The 18,972-nt window shown below is 41.2% G+C and overlaps 2 protein-coding genes and 1 non-coding gene across 3 annotated transcripts; 2 read left to right on the forward strand and 1 right to left on the reverse strand.

Moving 5' to 3' along the window:
- Positions 1-13,410: 13,410 nt before the first annotated feature.
- trnam-cau (transfer RNA methionine (anticodon CAU)) lies at positions 13,411-13,482 on the reverse strand. The gene has a single exon. It is a non-coding gene; the product is annotated as a tRNA-Met (tRNA).
- A 3,840-nt stretch (positions 13,483-17,322) lies between these two features.
- On the forward strand, positions 17,323-18,301 carry LOC148664259 (zona pellucida sperm-binding protein 3-like). The gene is made up of 3 exons (XM_088630904.1): positions 17,323-17,846; positions 17,948-18,063; positions 18,139-18,301. The coding sequence occupies exons 1-3, from the start codon at positions 17,565-17,567 to the stop codon at positions 18,299-18,301; spliced, it is 561 nt and encodes a 186-aa protein (XP_088487030.1). The 5' UTR covers positions 17,323-17,564.
- Positions 18,247-18,744, forward strand: LOC148664260 (zona pellucida sperm-binding protein 3-like). The gene is made up of 2 exons (XM_088630905.1): positions 18,247-18,494; positions 18,555-18,744. The coding sequence occupies exons 1-2, from the start codon at positions 18,301-18,303 to the stop codon at positions 18,742-18,744; spliced, it is 384 nt and encodes a 127-aa protein (XP_088487031.1). The 5' UTR covers positions 18,247-18,300.
- The last annotated feature ends 228 nt before the right edge of the window (positions 18,745-18,972 follow it).

Consider the following 18,972-nt stretch of genomic DNA (forward strand, 5'->3'; position numbering starts at 1 on the left):
ACCATTTAAGGTGGAACGAAAAACACGCATAAGAAGCTGGTGAATAAGAAGCTACTGTAACTTCAGCCTCGTAGCAGACCCTGGGAGGCACGCTCAAAATAATCATCTTTCCCAGTACTTCAGAGTCATATTTAGAACGCTTTACTGCAATTTTATTTGATTGATGGGAGATGTGAAGCCATCGAGCCTGTACTGCGCTTTCACATTGAAATTGAAGCCATTTCTCCTGCTTTCTCTCAGTGTCCGGGCTGCAATTGCGTGTAAAGGAGGCGACTTGAAAATGAAACGTGTAATCACCTTACAGAGGGTCTTCACGACGGGGTGCTTCAGCTAGTTCTCCATTATTGTCAGTTTACTGGACTTCTGAAGAAACCTATCTACAACGAAGATAAAAACTGCACAGTTTAAGGCACATGAAGAGAAATCTGTTTGCTGATTGACTCAAAAAATGTCGATACAAATAATCTGCCAGGCTGATTTACTTGTCCGACCACCTCCCTCCGTCCCCCTTTGCTGTTAGCACAATTCTTTCAGTTTCTTTTCTTGTATTTTCCTTGCTATTTTAGTGTTCCCCATGTATAGATGGATCCACAAACCGAAACCGTTTTCACCCTGTGTTTCTGCACAGTTCCAGTGGCGCAATCGGTCAGCGTGCGGTACTTATACAGTAGTGCACAGCGGAGTCATGCCGAGGTTGTGAGTTCAAGCCTCACCTAGTGTCTTTAGCTACTGAAAGCAACTGTTAAGTTTAGATACTATCAGGTATCTGATGAAGATAAATTAACATCAAACGAAGAAGTAAAGGTTTACTTCGAGTCACAATCAAATAAGGCTCCGCAGCTGAAACATTGTGTTTCCTTCTCTTTTCAGCATGGAATAAACCTTGACTTTTTCCTTTGAAGCCCATGCATGCTGACGCAGCTCCCTACTTAAATTACCATCAGATGTGTATCTCCAGCTGACCTGTACACAAATATATGAGAGAGGTCTACTGAGACGAGAGGAGCACTGAAGACTTGAAAAAGCTCTCGCATTAGACTCTGTGTTTTTGTTGTTCCCCAGATTTGTTTTTAATGTTCTTTTTCTTTTGAAATTGTTGCGTTTGGTTTTTTTTTTTCGTAGTTGTTAGACAACTACCGGGATTTACCTAGGTTCCTGGAAGACTTCTTGTTTTGTGTTTGTTGTATTTTCGGGTTACAACAATTGTTTTTTTCTATTGATAGGACCCCACGCATTACTATGGGAGTAGTTAACATTAGTTCTTACATTGTACAGTACCTGAAATTACCACATAAACTACTACTCTGTTTCCTTTTTTTTAAAAGGCACAAGTGAAGTTTGTTTTTCCTTGCTGCTGATTGGTAGCTACAATGGGTCAATTGCAATAAACTTATATTCATTAAACTTCGCTGAAATTTGTCAGCAACTCTGTACTAAACCTGTTCTCAATTGCAACAAACCTAAAATAACAGCTGCTGCCCGTTAGATGTTACTGCATTAGGAGTCTAGCTTAAACCACCTCTTCATAGGTTTTAAGCAACTCAGTAGCGGACTAAGCAGAACAATTGATCACATTAGAACTGTCTTGAATGTAATAGAAATAATGTACTCATTAAGTAACAAGGTTATGCACCACTTGCTTGAAAATTATTATTATATTTAACTAAAATTGCTTTCCAGACACCACAAATATTCACAATGAATGTTATCATTACACGTATTTATTAATTAAAGTGTTATTTATTAATAATTAAGTTCCATGTATATCTTTATTAGTAGCTGTATTACAAGTAATGCATATAGTCTTTATTATAGTTAGTTTTCAGTTATCCTGGGGAGGGAAGAGAATGGAAATTAAGGAAATAAAAATTTAAAGGGCTTTTAAGTCTTCAATGTGTTCTGTCATAGCTGTGTGTTGTCATATCTTGGTGTTAATTTAGTATATTTGTTGTATTATTTATTGTGATTTGACACTACACTTGTGTTTCTCAGGAGAAAGCAGTAATATATTTTTTTTAGTTTTTTGAGGGTACAGAAAATTGTATTGTACGGCCAAATGTAAGGTTACATTAAGAAACCCTTATTGTTACCTTTTGCAACGTTATTTATTTAAGACGGTTCTTCAGAATAGTGTCCCTTACGTATCTGTGACTGTGGTCCAACAATAACGGTGCTGAAATAGCCGGAATGTGTGGGAAGAAGATGGAGATGGAACAGGAGGCTTATTCAGTCGATAGAAAGGTTGTGTAGGACTGAACACACTACGGTTATGGTACTGTGTTTAAGAGCATTACGATCCTACAGTCTCCTGATCCGTAATCAGATGCGTTATCCAATGCACCACTGGCCCTTGTACCGCATTCCTCAAGTGCACCACTGTGAGCTTGCGCCGCTACAATAATAAATCACCCCAGTCCAAATTTTCTCAATTAGGTGCACGTTTTCTATGTGTATTTAGTTAAACAGTCTTTCATTTTGTCTGTTTTAAAAATTGCATCTCTTTAAAACAGACAAACGAGTTTATGTGTCGCGCTGAAATTCACACATGAGGGAATTCAAACGAAAGAAATCACAGAAAAGATATCGCGCTTAAAAAGAAATCCAGAGTGGAGATGCTGGTGATAGAAAACGATGCATGAGATGCTTTACCTCTGAACTAAACTCGGCTCTTTAATTGTGTTAGGAAGAGTGAATAGCCAACAGTGTACATTTTAAAAATCAAAGCAAGACAATGAGACACGAAGAGAATTCGGAACACGAGCCTCTCCTTCATTGTTTAATGAGCTTTTAATGAACGCCTAAGTGAAAGACAAATTCACTATTTTCACTTTGTGATTAAAAAACACTTTTATCACATGTTAAGCACTCCTGATGGTGTCGAATAGTTCTCTTTTCTACCCTCATCATTTGAGGATCCCCAGCTAAAATATCTTTTTAAACTACAACAAAATTGCAATATTTTGAATACTATTTAAGTTTACATAGTCACATTCCCGTGATATTGACTTAGGCGCTCAACTATTCACTTCTTGTAGTTTGACTTGTGCCAAAAGTTTGAAATCTCTGCAACTATCAGGATGCTTAAGGACATCCAAAGAAACCCCATCACATTTAGGGGAGACGGTGTTGAGGTCGGATTAATTTGAAATGCGTCTCTGGGGACTTTTGATTTACCAACGTTATGTTTAACTGAAGGATACGCTGACTGACTGTGCCATAGAAACTAACGCACATCACCTTTCTTCTACATTCACAGGTTTTTGGCTAAAGACAAAAAAATCTTTTTTGTTTCCTTGCCAGCTGGCACTAATTCCTCTGCACTGACAAAACAGATGAGTATTTTATCTTTTGCAATTTGTATGGATTTTTTTAAAAACAAGTTGCTCCAAAAATTAAATGAACACTTCCATTAAATTTAATGTAGAAGCATGTTGCTGTCCATAATGATAAACTGTGTGGCAAGACAGGAAAAAAGGCACAACTGGGATTCAAACCTACAATCTCCTGTTTACTAGGCAGGTGTTTTAACCAGCTAAGCCACAGCATTCTCTCATTCTAGTGTTAATCCCACATCAGCAGTGTCAGCTTGTCGGCACGCCCATCTCCATTTGGTGGTTTGAGCTGACGCTGCCATGACATTCCCATTAAATGCGACCTGCATCGGAGAACTAAGCCACGGCACTGGCATCAAATATCCCTTTTACAGCCACTTGCACACATCTCAATTGCTCTGAGACACCTGCATTCAGTGTGCGCTGAGCCTGCTCGCTGAGCAAAGTGACGAGAAATGGCTTATGTCAAAGGAGTTCAATATGCTTTTTATGTTCAATGGGCTGTCCACTACAGCTAACACTGAAGCGCAGCACAGGCTCTGTGGTTTGACATCTCACAAGGTAAATGTTGAAATTGTAGGTGGAAGAGGAAAATTACCCTTGAGTATGGGGAAAGAGGCCAACTCATGTCCGGAGGGGGAAAAAGTGTGTATGGAGGTGGCCTAGTGGTTAAAGCAATCTCCTCTTAGTACATGATACTCTGCACAAGTAGGTTCAAACCCCATCCTCCTTGAGGAAGGGCTTTGACACATTTTGACCTTTTTAAACTTGGTGTGCTTTCGTTTCGTTTCTTCGCTCCTGTACTACAGCAGTAATATTTCTATAGGTGTATGATCATGGTAGGCTGACAGCAGGAACATGTGGCCCACAAACAGTGACAATATCAGAGGTGTCTGCAGTGTGTTGGTTTGTGAGCAATGATAAAATAACTTGACATGGAAGCAGGTGTGCCTGCATTAATACAGCTCCATTGAGAGGAAAAAGTAACACAAGAACCAACTTAAATTCAACAGCACGTTTCTGCAGCTGAAAACGGAACCTACTCCACGTGATGATTGAGCTCACAACCTTGGTATGACTCCACTACAAAAGCACCACAACCTGACCAATTGCGCTACTGGAGCAGCACAGCACAGTAGCACATTTTCCTCAGTGCACTCGAACAGTGCTTCTTCCCTAGCCTACCAGCTTCAAGACTTTTTTAAATCGATCAAAGATTCATTGGAAAAGGTTTGTCGATGGGTCAGGTGGGAATCACACCCGGATTCACTGCTTGCAAGGCAGCTATGTTCATCATTATACCCAGGACTGGCGCCAGGGGAATGATCTGTAGGGGGGGGTCTGAAATCCTGAGGGGGGCAGTGATATTTTGGTTTAAACGGAGCCGTTGCAACCATCCAAGTGAATTCTCGTAAGCATGCCACTGATTAGTATTTCATGTTAGAAGATAACGACAAGCAATCTGGTATTTAGTGATAAAGAACAGTTCCACGTTCATCAGAACTCACGTGATTAGTTTTGCCTGGAGCATCAACCATATGTGTTCATTTTTTCAACAACATCAACGGTAACGAGGATCTGAATCATTAAGAAATCATTGTAAAACCAACAGAAAGTACAAACTTCTATAACTACAGTCCTAGTTATATAACAATTGTAAGTATAAGGATAAACTACTGCAAGCCATTGGTCCACCTGAGCAAATAAGGTCATAATAATGTTGACACCCCAAAACACAGACACTATGTAACGTGCTGTTCCTGGATGGATAGCCCCCTGCACATCAAACAGTCTGATGTAGTAACTGTGAATTCGGGGTTAGTATAGTTATCTGACCATTGACAAAGTACAACTATTTTTTACGGCTCAAGTTAAGTAAGTGAAAGTGTTCAAAAACTTTTTATCCAAACCTTTTATCCAAAACTGAGGGGGGTGGAACTGTTCAGTTGAGGGGGCGATTTTGACATGCCAGTAATATTTTCACAAAACGTCCAAGAGTTACAAAACACTTACTTTGTGTATAAAGTACATTGTGTACACACTGTAAGTTCACAACGCGAGAAATACTGCTCAACATGGGATCCTGTTGAACCTGTCTGAACTTTTATCGCCCTACTCCCCACCTCGCAACCTCCGCTCTTCAAATTCTGCCCTCCTTACTGTCCCCCAAGCCCGTCTACATTGTATGGGCGACAGGGCCTTCTCCTGCTATGCCCCCAAGCTCTGGAACTCTTTGCCCAAGGATATTAGAGAGTCACCTTCTCTAAACTCCTTCAAATCCAGACTCAAAACCTTCTTCTTCAGAAAAGCCTTTACTTAACTGGTTCCATTCTTCACCCCTCTGCTCTTCTTAATACCATCTTCCACGGTCTCCTCTATTATTATTGTTGTATTGTTGTAATTATTGTGTCCTATCTTGTGAAATTTTCTTATTTATTGTTGTAGTCTTCTTATTTATTGTTTATTGTCATCCTGTAAAGCGCTTTGAGAAGCCACCTTTAAAGGCGCTATATAAAATAAAGTTTATTATTATTATTATTATCCTGTCCAGGAATATCAGGGCTGTAAGGGGGTCAGATCTATAGATGTAGTAAACACATTAGTGGAGACAGTGTGTCTGCTCTCTGTATGAGAGCCGGACAGGAAGAATAATCTGTGGTCTGGGAAGAAGAGACCCTCGTTGGAAGAGCGACGTTTCTCACAGGAGAGAATGAAAAAAAAATCTTTTTCAGGGACGCTGATTTTTCTCCTTGGGGGAATTAAAAGCACTTATGAGGAGTGACCTTGTGGTGCAACGGTAGTGCATCTGATACCACATCAGAAGGTTGTGTGTTCAAATCATGTCGAGATTGGCTGATGTATGTTCAGGTTCAGCTGGTGCCGAACCCGGAAATTATACCATGCAGTTTGGTTTTATCTGTACACCACATAGATAATCTAAATGAAATAACAGAGCAGTACAGAACACGCATTCAGGAAATTACACAGCAAGTCATTTTGAACACGACAAGAGAAAGGGCATACTACACATCCGTGAAACATCACGTCCGACTTTAGAGACAGTTACATCACAGAATGGAAGTTTCAGGCCCCTTTTTCATTACAGGTTCAAACTAACCTGAAAGTTACAGAGTTTTAGGTCACTTTTGTATTAAAAAGTGTCTGAAGCCTGTAAATATAATTTGCCCTTTTTTAAATTGTGGATGAAATCCAATCCCATGTACCAAGACCTTACAGTATATTCATGTTAATTAAAATGACTAACGCTATTGGACATTAGCTGGTGCTTTTTGTAACGATTTGCTATTTCATGCTGGAAAGAAGGAAACCCGACCAACGTTTGCTTTCAGGTGCGGTTCATTCACATAATGGACATCTATTTCTGAGTAGCCTGATTTAAAAACACACGAACCCGGTAGAAGTCGAACCTACAATCTCATGATGCAAAATCAGACGCGTTATCCATTAAACCACTGGCCAATCATGTAACTGAATTGCACCATGGTAAGTTCAGCGCTGCAACTAGTAATACACCATCCCATCTAAAATTTCTAAGTGAGAAACGTGTTTTCTACATTTTTATCAGTTTTAAAATATCATCTCTTTAATACAGACAAAGGGTTTGTGTGTCACTTTGAAATTCTGATTGATTTAGAATTCAAAGAAAAAGATGTTTTCTTGAACAACGCAGTGAAATTATGACATCTTTCACTCTACTTCTCTCTTGTAGTAAAGCAGACCTTGCAGTGTGAGCATTTACTCCAGTAAATTAGGTCATGTATCATGTTAAATCACTTCTTCAAAACAAAACATTTCCTGGTGTACGTTTTCTCCATGAAAAAAATACATTTTTCCCTTACATGATTTCTCGTTTTTTTTTTTCCATCAGAGTACAGAAAGAAGAAAAAAGGGAAAAGCAGTGTCGCAAAAAAACTCCATCGCCCTTGGGAGATGTCAAGCTCATCGGATAGGAAAAGTGCCCAATAAAAGCAATTTCTCTTCATTTATCTTAGCTTCAGGGCTGCTATTGTGTGTAGAGGAGGCAACTTGCTCAGCCAGCAGACTCAGCGCTTACTGAATACAGGTATGTTTTGAGTGTCATGCTGATCGTCTTATAAATGCAAAAGAAACTTTTAAAGCTGATAAAGTAATTTGCATGTGGCTACAACATCCCTGGAAGAGAGATTTTATCAGTTGCACATAATCGATATTTTTTACTTTTTGTTCAGCGCTGGAAATCTATTTTTTTAAGTTTTCTTAAGAAGATCTCATGAAGTATTGCCAGGACCTACCTTTAGCACTCAATAGCGATATTAATGGAGTAGAAATGTAAGATAAATTGATGATCTGAGCTAAAATAGTCCTTACGCGCCTCCTGTAACAGTGTTGGTATTCATAGCAAGTAATATTCTTTTTCAACCCCAAACGTTGCTATTGCATTAAGCTTTGTGCGACCATTGGAGGTTTCGGTAGCTTCTGGAGAGCGCACTTTTCCAAACTGAAACCTATAAGAACATTATTCAAGGTACACCATGTCCCAGAATCGTTCATCGGGACTAGGATTAATATCAATGGAAAGTACTTCAAGATTTAACTGAAATATTAAAAGAGTAGGAAAGCATTTAAAATAGAAAAAATCAGTTCAGATGATATTTAATTTTTGAGAAATGGGCACATACTGTACATCAGCTCAGTGAGCAGTGCGAGGTGCTCTCCTGGAGATGATGTTAAATTAGTTAAAATCATGTGATAGTTGAAAAAGCTTAATACTTAGTGAAACAGCCAGCACAAATGGTTGCGTTTGTGATTATGTCACTTCTCTACTATAGCAGCGTTGATAAAAGACCCTCTGAAAGCAGTAAAGCACTGCACAACTGAATTCGTTGCTATTTGGAGAAATCCACAAACTCGTGTTTTTCATGTGCTTTAAAAGACAGCCATACTCACCGACAAAATAACGACACTGCAGCTGATTTTTTCCGAAGCACAGTTGACCTTTCTGAGCCAAATGATGAAGCTCACCCAGTGAATACTATAGCAGAAGGTGGAGGAAAGTGCAACTTTGTAACTACTGCAACCACAGGGACAACTGCAAGAAGCAGAATCAACTTCCCATCGAATGGTGTTGTTGTCTGAGGTACGCGATGTGAACGTGTGCAGAGAATCCCACAATCTCTTCAAAACTTGGACAAAGTATTTCTGATGGAGTGCTGTGCGCAAAGATTGAATAAGCTTTGCTCCTGCCGATGATTCTGCGTGAAAAAGCACAGCATTCAAGTTTCACAGAAAAATGCACAATGCCTACAAAACCAATTTAAAAAACAATTGCGGCACACTACGATTCACACTGACTCAAAAGTGATCACGGCAGATGTTGTTCCCTGCATAATGCTGAAGGGACCAAAGAGCATTGCTGTTGGGAACACAAAATGAGGCTTTTTTATGCCTTGATGTTAAGCTGACAAAGACTATCTTGAAACACCTAGTTCAGTCTCTCGACAGACTGTCAAGCAAAGCTTTTACCCATTGAACTCGCAATAGAAGGAAGATCTTAACCCACCAACACTTAGCAGCGGCAAGATTCAAACCTAACCCAGCGAAGAAAATGGAGCACAAACCCAGCACTTAGACCACCCAGCCACACTCCCAACACCTTACTCTTTTGGAGAACGTCGGGTGGGTTCAGCTCTTGTTGTGCGATGCTTGGAAATGACTGCACCTTCGTTTTCCGAGATGTTTCCTATCACTTCTTTGTCAGCTCTGAATATAGTGCTTCTTTGGAGCAGGCTTCAGACCTTTTATTTTATTTATAAAGGAGGGCGCATTCAGAAACGTGTAATTCCTGTTTTAGAAATACTTTGGGCGGTGTGTTTTATATAACGCACAAACAGTATTCTGATTGTATACTGTAGACCTGTGTAGCAATCATACTGGACGTGACTGGGATTCTGAAATGTTTCTTGAAAAGGTATTCAGGGCTGCTTGAATCTATAATAAAAAAGTGACCCGAAACTTCCTACCTTCCAATCACTGATGTAGCTCTCCCTTAACCTGTACGTGATGTTTTGCAGATGTGCAATGTGCCTTTACTCCTGTATTAAAACTGACCTCTGTTGTTGGGCGGAGTTGAAGGAGAACTAACTGCACAGAAAAAGTATGTAACAATAAAATGTTTCTACACTTCAAAATGTCCCTTTAAATCCCTGCTCACACACGTCGGTGTGGGGAGCGGGCAGGTAGAGAGCTTTTACAGATGCTCATGATGTTTCTCATGGGGTGTTACCTGCAGTAGCATCTCTCTCCACGCCTTTGGAAAGAAAAGAGTGGCTCCAGTGCAAGGTATGGTCAGAACAGCTGGTCTGATTGTCTTAGAAAACAAGAAATTAAAATCAACAGGGAAATTGAACAATACAGAAATCAGTGCAGTATACAATAGAAAGCAATCAAACAAAATGCTCAGCAAAAATCGTAGTTGAGTAAATTGGTGGAAAAAAATATTTGTAAGCAAAGGAGAGCCCGCGCTGCGCGTGAAACACATCAATCGTTCAGCATTTCTGAAACATTTCATTGAATTAACAAAGAAGAGCCTTTAATGAACTATTCTTTACCCCTCTGTTCCTACTGTATTTAATACCACCATCTATTGTCTCCTCTAACTGTGTATTCTCATCCTGCTTATCTTGTGTATTTTTTTTACTTTATTGGTTTCATTCTGTAAAGCGCTTTGGAAAGCCACCTTTAAAGGCACTACAGTATATAATGTAAAGATTATTATTATTATGATTAATAATAATGAACAGTGCATTTAACACTGAGCACATGCGGTCCTTCTTTGCAAAGGATTGCAAAGGTTGGGAATTAGCCTTTCACTCGTGTTGTTGAAGATCGTATCCTGGCTTTGTTGCAGGAAATGTCTGGATGCCATCACCGGATCAAGGAGAGGATCAGGGTTTTGGGAAGTCTTTTTGATGCCTGACACTGTGTGTTGTAACGGGTGTCATTCTGGACCTAAACAACAGAGAACACTGTTGAAATCGCTGAACTGCCTAGCGGACACTTTGTCGCCTTCTTCTGACCTGTATTTAATGCGATTCTCTGAAAACTTGGCACGTTATATCTGCTACCTTTATGGAGGGCACACTCATAAGAATCATAGATTCGATCACAAGCATCTAAAAATGAGCATGAGAAAATGACATCACGCTATAAGGCTGAATGGCACAAATTCTCCTGTTACTTCTGCAGCAAATGTGTGTTTTTTGCTTCTTAACACTGAGATAGTTGGAGATATTTGGCAGCAGTGGGATTCCAACTCACACCCCCAAAGAGACTAGAGCTTTAATCCAGCTCTAAATTAAAAACTGGGTGACTTGTAAGGGCTGGTAGGAGAGGAAAGGTATAAATGCTTCTTTTTTGGACAAAGTCTTTATCTTTACTAAAAGAAGGAAAGAAATATTTGATTATTATTTTTTCACCAGTTGTTTTGATCAAATTATTGTAACGCAGTGCCATATTAAGGTATAATATGTACATGAACGTCATGTCTGAGTCGATGATGGCAGCTGAGTATCACTGGAGGACAGTTCATCATGAGTGGGTAAGCCTGCATAATGAGGGAGAAGAGATCGGCCTCTCTGACGCAGTGTCCAGTGACACTAACCTTCTGTCCTACTGTTCTCTACTTATGTAGAGGGTGAATGTTTATTTAGGTGAATGTTAGGTTTCATTCTTGTAAAATATTTCCGAGCACTTTTTTTGTTGCTGAAAATTAATCTTGTGCATTTGAATTAATTCCGATATTGTCACCTAATTCTATACATTGTTTCATCAGACTAGAACATTTAGAGGAGCTCAATTGCATTTATGAATTGCATAGTGATATTATTTCTTTCCGTTTAAATACTTCAGTCAAAAATGTAGAGAAGGTGCTCCTGTTTTCACCATTATAAGAACTGTGTTGCACCAGTAATATTTACTCTCACAAAAGTATTGTAATTGTATTGTTCTGTTCTGTAACAATCTTGAGTGACACAAACCTTCTGTTTTACTGCACTACACTTCTCCAGAGGCCAGTTCAGCACACAAGGATCCTCAGTCAAACAAACACTGCAATCGCTTGATAAACGCCATTTCTCATCCTTTCTCTTAGTGTCGGTGCTACTATTGTATGCAAAGGAGGCGACTTGACAATGAAATCTTAAAGAGAGTCTTCATGAAGGTGTGCGTCGGCAAGCTGGGCAATTGACTGGGCTTGTGAAGAAACCAATCTCATTCAACAACCATACAAATTGCACAGCTTAAGGCACATGAAGCGAAATCTGTGAGCTGATTGACACAAAACAATGTCACTTCACATTATTTGCAAAGTTGTTTTGCTTGTCTGACCACCTCTTCCTACTTCACAGTGAGCACATATATTTCAGTTTCTTTCCCCCATGTGGAGATGTATCCACTGCCAAAACTGCTGTCTTATTATTTAAATTATCTGTAAAACTGTTACATGACTTCATCTAATTGTAAATTTATTAGACGGTCTATGAGACATTTGTTAGAGTAGCTGAATCCCAGGGCTCGTATGGAATCACACACAGACGGGTCTTCTGTGTGATCTGAGTCCCACTGCCCAGAGCTACAGACTGGTCAAATGGTCACTATTGTAGACACGACCATCGGACCATCGGCTACAAATAATCAATATACTGATCATAGTGTCACTACTGGTGTTTATTACATAAGTACTATATATAAATAATAAGATAATTCCACACTCATATGTGTTATAAAACATTTATAAACATTTTGGGAGGCTGACATACAGTAAAGAAAGTAATACTGAAGGGCTGGAAGTCCTGGAAAGCGTTAATAGAACCTCCTTGCTTTCGACCGGAACAGAGCCCACAACTGCCAGATCAGTGACCCCTGAGCCCAGTTCACAGAGAGGAGAACCAGGAGCTCTTCTATGTCTCTAAGAGGGCTGGGAGGAAGGAAAAAAGGGGGAAATGTGACATGAGTCCAGACTGTTCTGTCTGATATTGTTCATGTAGCAGCACTGATTGTCTGAATATCTTCTAGTTCTGGATTGTGAGGATAGAGAGCAGTACGGAGTTGAGCTTCTGTCTGAGTGTGAGTCTGAGCTGTGAATCTGACTGAGAAGAGAATAATGATTTTTTATTCTGCCTGAGAATTTTTCCTGAGAATTTTTCTTCTTTTCCAAGTGGTGTTACATCCCCTTCAGATACTCTACACAGACTGCCAGAGAGACGAGGAGAGAGAGATGGACAGATAAGAGCACACACAGCAAGAGACACATACGTCTTGATTTACTTTGAAGCAAGTGTTCATTTCTTTTCTGGAACAAGTTGTTTCTGAACTTCAAGAAATTCATACAACTTCTGAAAGATAAAATACAAATCTTGCTTCTCAGGACAGAAGAAATGCTGCAAAAAAATGCCAGTGATTTGTGAAAAGCAATGGGAATGTGTCCCTGTGCAGCTGTTAAACAAAGGGCTGCTGGGTCAAACGCACTCAGGGACGAGCTTCAGATTGTGATGATGTAAACATAATCTCCGCTAAAAATTGAAGGGATTTCTTCGCAAACCCTCTTGAATGTTGCAGGAAATCTTCGTGTTTTACTCGTGTGCAACTACAACAAGTAAACAATTAAGTACCTAAGTCAATGTCCAAGAAACCATCCTCACGCGTGGAATTTTTCTTTAACTGGCTGTTGGGAGAATTCATTTATACACCCGTTGTATCCTTAGCAAAAATATTTTAAAATTAGAACACAGATTTGTTGGAGAACTTGACAATCCTTGACAATCATTATTAAATGAGCATTATACAAATGTGCGTTGATATTTTTAATATGTACCTTAATTGTAATGTATATATATAATTGCTTTGATATGGATGTTCATTTGAAGGAATTGAGGAAACTATGAAGGATCGCAGATCAACCAAAGATACATTTGGGCATCTGCTATTGGTAAAGATTAACGAATACAGTAAGTGTGAAGCTTGCACACACACGAGAGAAAAAAATCAGTTTAAATTCTCTTCATTAGACTGACGGTGTGTATAGCAGAGGATGGTTTCGATCCATCGACCTCTGGGTTATGGGCCCAGCACGCTTCCGCTGCGCCACTCTGCTGACAGCTGTCATAGTGTGATTCAACACAACTGCTCTATCTTTGCTTTCTAAAAGTGCGCCCGAGATGAAAAGTCTAAACGGTAAACGCAGACGTCACTTTGAGCACTTGGTCTTTTATAGTACAAATATCACACGCTGCACTACATGGGCGTGTCTTCAAGATCGTTGAGAACCAAACCTTCTCCTTTCCCAAGCAACTGATTTTTCCTCCTTAATTCACAAATCTTCAATGAGAATCAGTGAAACAAAAACCAAACACATGTGCACACTCGCGTCCTAGTGTGAAAGAAAAATGATGGAAGCATTTGAGAAATAAGAAGAGTAGTCTGAACAGCTCCAGTCTATCAACTGCTCTACAAAGTGATCGCTACTTCCACACCCAGTTTATAACACTGAAAATGATTCAGGAAGCACAGCAAAGTTCTAAAAGCAGTGGTTGAAAAGCGTCTAGATACATAAAATGACAATTTCTCAAAAGTAAAATCTTCAGCTTTTAAATAATGTCATCCACATATTTTCGTTTTTCTCTTTTTTACATAACACGCTTTCGAGAAATAGACTGTCTTGTAATGAAGGCTGCATTAGAAAATGTGTATCTAAATTAAAATCGGGTTTATGACTTCTGCGTTTTTCAGCTTTCTTAGCGCTTGGGTCTCGATTCAGATATTGCAATGAAAGCAACAGGGGAGTAAGTTTTCCTTTTCTAAATCAAAGGTGATCTGCTCACAAGGAAGTATAAAAACTTCAGCGTTTACTTTTTGAAGACCGCAAATTGTCGAAACACTATTGCTTCATAAGCTAATAAGTAACGTTTCTGAGCACGCATTGTATTACTAATGCTGTTATTAATAAAAAAAAGCTTAAATTCACATAATGGAATTTGGACGGCTCAAAGTAGTCAATTCCTTGTACAACTAACTTGCCCGCTGAGTAGAGTTTTAAGCAACGGCAGCAGATATAGCAGTAATAGCAACAGCGTAGAGTGTCACAATACTCTATGAAAGAATTGCGGCTTCAGATCGTTTTGTTCTGTTGAAGCTACCTACAGGCTCTGAATTGTTGACATTGGCTGTGATCTTCTTTTTTCAGGTTTCATGAAATTCTTCACATATTTGAAATATTTCATTCGGGTTCGCCCAATACATGGTGCAAACCGTACCTGCAGCAGAATGCTGTGGCACATGAAGCCCTTTTGTTTGCCGGTTGTAAGGATTGAGGTGCGTACTACAAATCGAGCAAGCGAAAAGAAAATTAAACAGGAGTCTTTTTTTGGATTGCTAATCCACTGTGCTCTGCTCGTCTAGGTTCAAATCCCATCCTTGTCATAGTTAAGGCCTGAGACGTGTGTGTTTTTTCTAAACGGTGTTTGCATTTGTTTCTTTTTTTACTCCTGTACTAGAGCAGTAATATTTCTAGCGGTGGAAGAACATGGTATCACATGCTGACAGCAGGAACACGTGGCCACAAGCTGCAGTACATTGGTTTTGGAACAGCAATAAATTTCCTGTGGAGACAGGTGCGCCGGTATTAATACAGCGCTTTCGAGCGGAAAGAGTTACAAGAACTGACTTAAACTTACCAGTTATGTTCAATAGCTAAAAACACAAAACCAACCTCTTCAGTGGTTGAATCTAAATAACAGAAGCCAATGCTGCCATCAAGGGAAAAAAAATCTTAAGTTATGTAGTTTTGAGACTACATATCTGACTTTCAGTTTGAAGCGGTACAATGGATTCTAGGTCACATTCGTTCTTGATTCAGGATATATATGAGTGTGCTAATGGTTAGAACTGTGTTTACATGAGGTACAAACGGTAACATTTTCATTGCGAGAAGAAAGTCAGTCCGTGCGCATTTCTCAGCATGCACATTGTCAGGAAAACTAAACCCACAGTGCCAGCAAACCTTTCGATAGCCTGTAGGTACTGCCATTGTAAATGTAACAGGTTGTTCATACACACAAATGACATCGTTGCTATCTCGTAATTAGGAGATAATTTGGTATTTATTAATTAAGATTTTTTTCCTGGGTGGCAAAAATGCGCTTCCGCAATAAATCATAGACTCTGCTTTCAAAATAGCTGCACCAGGCACTTGGACACAGATAAACACAGGGATTTAAAATTCAGGAATATGAATGGTCAATTGCTTACAGTTGGGTTTTTACGTTTTCTTATTTAGCGATTTGTGTATCAATCTTTTAACAATTCATTAAAATGCTAACAACATGTAAAATAAAAACAACAGCACCGTTAAATGAAGGGGAGACAGGTAGTTTTTTTTTTTACAATCAGATTCCAATCTCTAATGCTGTGTGTGAGAGCTTAGGTAACTTTCCTTTTCTCAAATTTTCTGACGACTATTCCAAAGGGGCACCCTGTCAACTCCTAATACTTTGTATGTTTGATTATTGTCGTTTTATTTAGAAAAAGTTCAATATTGATCATAACTAAAGAAAATTAGGATCACGAATAAAAAAAGGGCTGAAGATGCGAGTCACTCTTGAATCAGAGCTGGGCGACACGGGCTTCTGTTCTAATATGATTGTACGAGAAGCAGGAGGAATCGCTTCTCTCCTATGGAGCATGAGCTGAATCAGGAGGGAGACATTTTGTATGCTTCTGCATATGTTAACGCATGACCTACATCGTAAAACTAAATTAAAAACTAACATTAAGTTGTCAAAGACATTCATTTATATACAAACAAGAGACAGACATAGCAATGGTTCTACATTAACTTGTCCTACACTGATCAGACTAATTGAAATGTATGAAAGCCCGTTTCTGCCAGGGAGTTAAAAAAACGCGCTATGGTATCGCAGAATTCCGACTAAGTAACTCAAAATTGCGACTTGGTAACTCAGAACTCCGACTTTATATCTAAAATGTTCTTTAGCTCAGCTAGCAAGGCCTGGATTCAAGCCAATACAGTGAGGCACGAAGTAGGGTGGGAGCGGCGAGGGCACAAGCCCTAGAACCCGAATCCGTTACAATAACAAAAGGACAGACAATGAAATATGGGCTATTTCGAAGTCGCAAATGTGAGATATAAAGTTAAAAATAGTGAGTTTTTAGGTCGCAATTCTGAGATTCTAAGTCACAATTCTGAGATACCATAGTGCGTTTTTTTTACTCCCTGGTGGAAACGGGCTTCCATTGGTTCTCAGTGCTGCGAAGCAAAAGCAATCTCTGAGAAATCAGACAAATTATTATCAGAACATGTCAAAAGCTGATCAGTATTTCTTTACTGGGAAGCAAAGAAATGCTTGTATTACACATTTTAATATGACATGCAATTACACATGAAAATTAGTAAAATTATTATTGTAAAATTACGTGTTGATAGAACAGCCCCCTCGATAAAAGAAAGTGTGGACGGACGTGTCGCATGTTCCGTACTCTGTCTGACAGCGAGTTTAACACACTGTCCTTGGAAATTAGAAACGAATTGAACAATAAATTAATCTGAGCAAATTTTACACGTGTGGGTGATTTCATTCTGTCGAAATTACGTGGAACTCCTCCGCTGGGGTCAGATACACACGGGAAAGTGTTCAGGCGGCTTCACGGAGTCCCGCCTCAGACTGGAAGCAGGTTCTAATTAGACGCTGAGAACAATTCGGGTCTCTGTGTGTAATTGATTGTGTTGATTGAGCGGTAGTGCGACCATGTGTGTGGTAGCATAGTCCTGCTAGTATAAAAACCTAGTCACCGCGTTCACACTTTATGCTCTCTTGCTTCAACACAGTTTGGTGGTTTATGTGTCTTACTTCTGTAGCAGTTTAGCGGGACGTCAATTTGGCAATGCGCTCGTTTCTCTTTATGCTGTGCCTGTGCGCAGGGGCCGGGCTCCCCGCACTGATCTCCGCCGGGCCGGCTGGCTGGGACTCTCGGGAATTAGCGCTCCGGGCCGACCTCCCGGCTCCTGAAGACGCAGCCCAGTCGGAGGATTTGAACCTGGCAGATGCGCCCTCCGAAGACCTGTCTGCAAGCGAGAACGAATCGCAGTCCTTGGCTCCCGACTTTCGCCGCCTTCCTGTGTCCAGAGACGCGTACTCGCCCTACTTCGACTAGGAGAAGATGAAGCCCGAAGCCGGCAGACGCCCCTTACCCGCCTACATCAAGAGCGTCCTGTTTCCTCCCCAGCGAGGGCGGCAGCCGGCTCGCCCGGCCATCGGGGGCACCCGAGGAGTGGCTGTGTGGTGCGACTCCAGCAGGATGTACGTGAGGGTCAGTCGGCTCCTGTTCGGCTTCAGCTGTCGGCCATCGGAGGTGACCTTGGGCAACTGCAGCGTCAGCCGAACCACACGCAGTTACTTCTACTTCATCTACGGGCTTCACGAGTGCGGCACCGAGCGATCGGTAAGCGGGTCTTCATCTACAGGCAGTGTATCGATGTGAGCTGTAGGGCCAGTATCGGGGTTGCCTTTCCTGGGAATATCCCTTCCTCTGTGACCCTGCAGGTTGTCCAGGGCCGCCTGGTGTACTCCAACACTCTCCGCTATGCCCCGCCCTCCTCCAGTGCACCTGTGCATCGCTTCATTCCCTTCTCTGTGCCTGTCAAGTGCTCCTACAACAGGTAGGCAGGGCTCTGCTGCTGCTGAGAAGCCGCTGGGAAAGTGTCCAGAAGCCCCTCATCCCCTCTGTCCTGCAGGTTCCCCTACTCCTACAAGGTTGGCTATGTCCCCACGTGGGCCAGGAGAAGGACCTTCAAGGACCTGAAGAACAAGCACAGCTTTGTCCTGCTCACCACCAACTGTAAGCTCCTTGAGCGAGTGGCTCCACCTGCCTGCAGGGGGTGCTGTGTGCAGGTGTAATGCTGCCTCTCTCTCCAGCCCACTGGGTCCGGCTCTCTCCCAAGGATGAGTACTTTCTGGGTCAGGCCATGTACTTCCAGGCCACTGCCTACTTTGCCACAGCGGAGCAGAGGCTGTACATCCACTCGTGTTACGTAACGGAGAAACCAGACCAGCACTCCCAGCCCCGTTTCCCCGTGATCGACAACTTGGGGTACGGGGAGGGCAGGAGCCCTGAGAGCCTGCAGGGGTTCATCCTTGTCCTTGTCCCCAGGTGCATGGTGGACAGCAAGGCAGATGGCTGCCTGTCCAGGTTTGTCCCCTCCAAGCAGAAGGATGTGCTCCGCTTCACAATTGATGCCTTCCTCTTCCAGAAGAAGCTGTCCAGGAAGGGACTGCTCTCAAAGGCTGCTCAGCCTTCTCGCTCTACTGATCCATTGTCTGCTTTCACATCCATGATCTAGATGTGAACCAGACTGTGGCAGCTGTAGTTCCTAGAGCTGCCAGCTTGCCTTCACTGATGGCAGAAGGTCCTTCTCTGTCCCTCTATTGGCCTTGATCCCTTAATGCTGTGACCTTCCCTCTTGCAGCATGAAGTGACTGAGCTGTACATGCACTGTGTCATGGCTGTGGCTCCTGCTAAAGCAACACCAGGGACCAAGTCCTGCACCTACAACAGGGAGGCTAAGAGG

Source organism: Lepisosteus platostomus, chromosome 5 (assembly GCF_059453375.1).
Source record: "Lepisosteus platostomus isolate fLepPlt1 chromosome 5, fLepPlt1.hap1, whole genome shotgun sequence".
Lineage (NCBI taxonomy): Eukaryota > Metazoa > Chordata > Actinopteri > Semionotiformes > Lepisosteidae > Lepisosteus > Lepisosteus platostomus.

What these genes read in the sequence shown, in the direction of transcription:
- LOC148664259 (XM_088630904.1), top strand. Translation starts at nt 17,565, where the DNA reads ATGAAGCCCGAAGCCGGCAGACGCCCCTTACCCGCCTACATCAAGAGC. An exon ending in AGTGCGGCACCGAGCGATCG is followed by an intron (nt 17,847 to 17,947) that starts GTAAGCGGGTCT and finishes GTGACCCTGCAG; the next exon opens with GTTGTCCAGGGCCGCCTGGT. An exon ending in GTCAAGTGCTCCTACAACAG is followed by an intron (nt 18,064 to 18,138) that starts GTAGGCAGGGCT and finishes TCTGTCCTGCAG; the next exon opens with GTTCCCCTACTCCTACAAGG.
- LOC148664260 (XM_088630905.1), top strand. Translation starts at nt 18,301, where the DNA reads ATGCTGCCTCTCTCTCCAGCCCACTGGGTCCGGCTCTCTCCCAAGGAT. An exon ending in CCCGTGATCGACAACTTGGG is followed by an intron (nt 18,495 to 18,554) that starts GTACGGGGAGGG and finishes CCTTGTCCCCAG; the next exon opens with GTGCATGGTGGACAGCAAGG.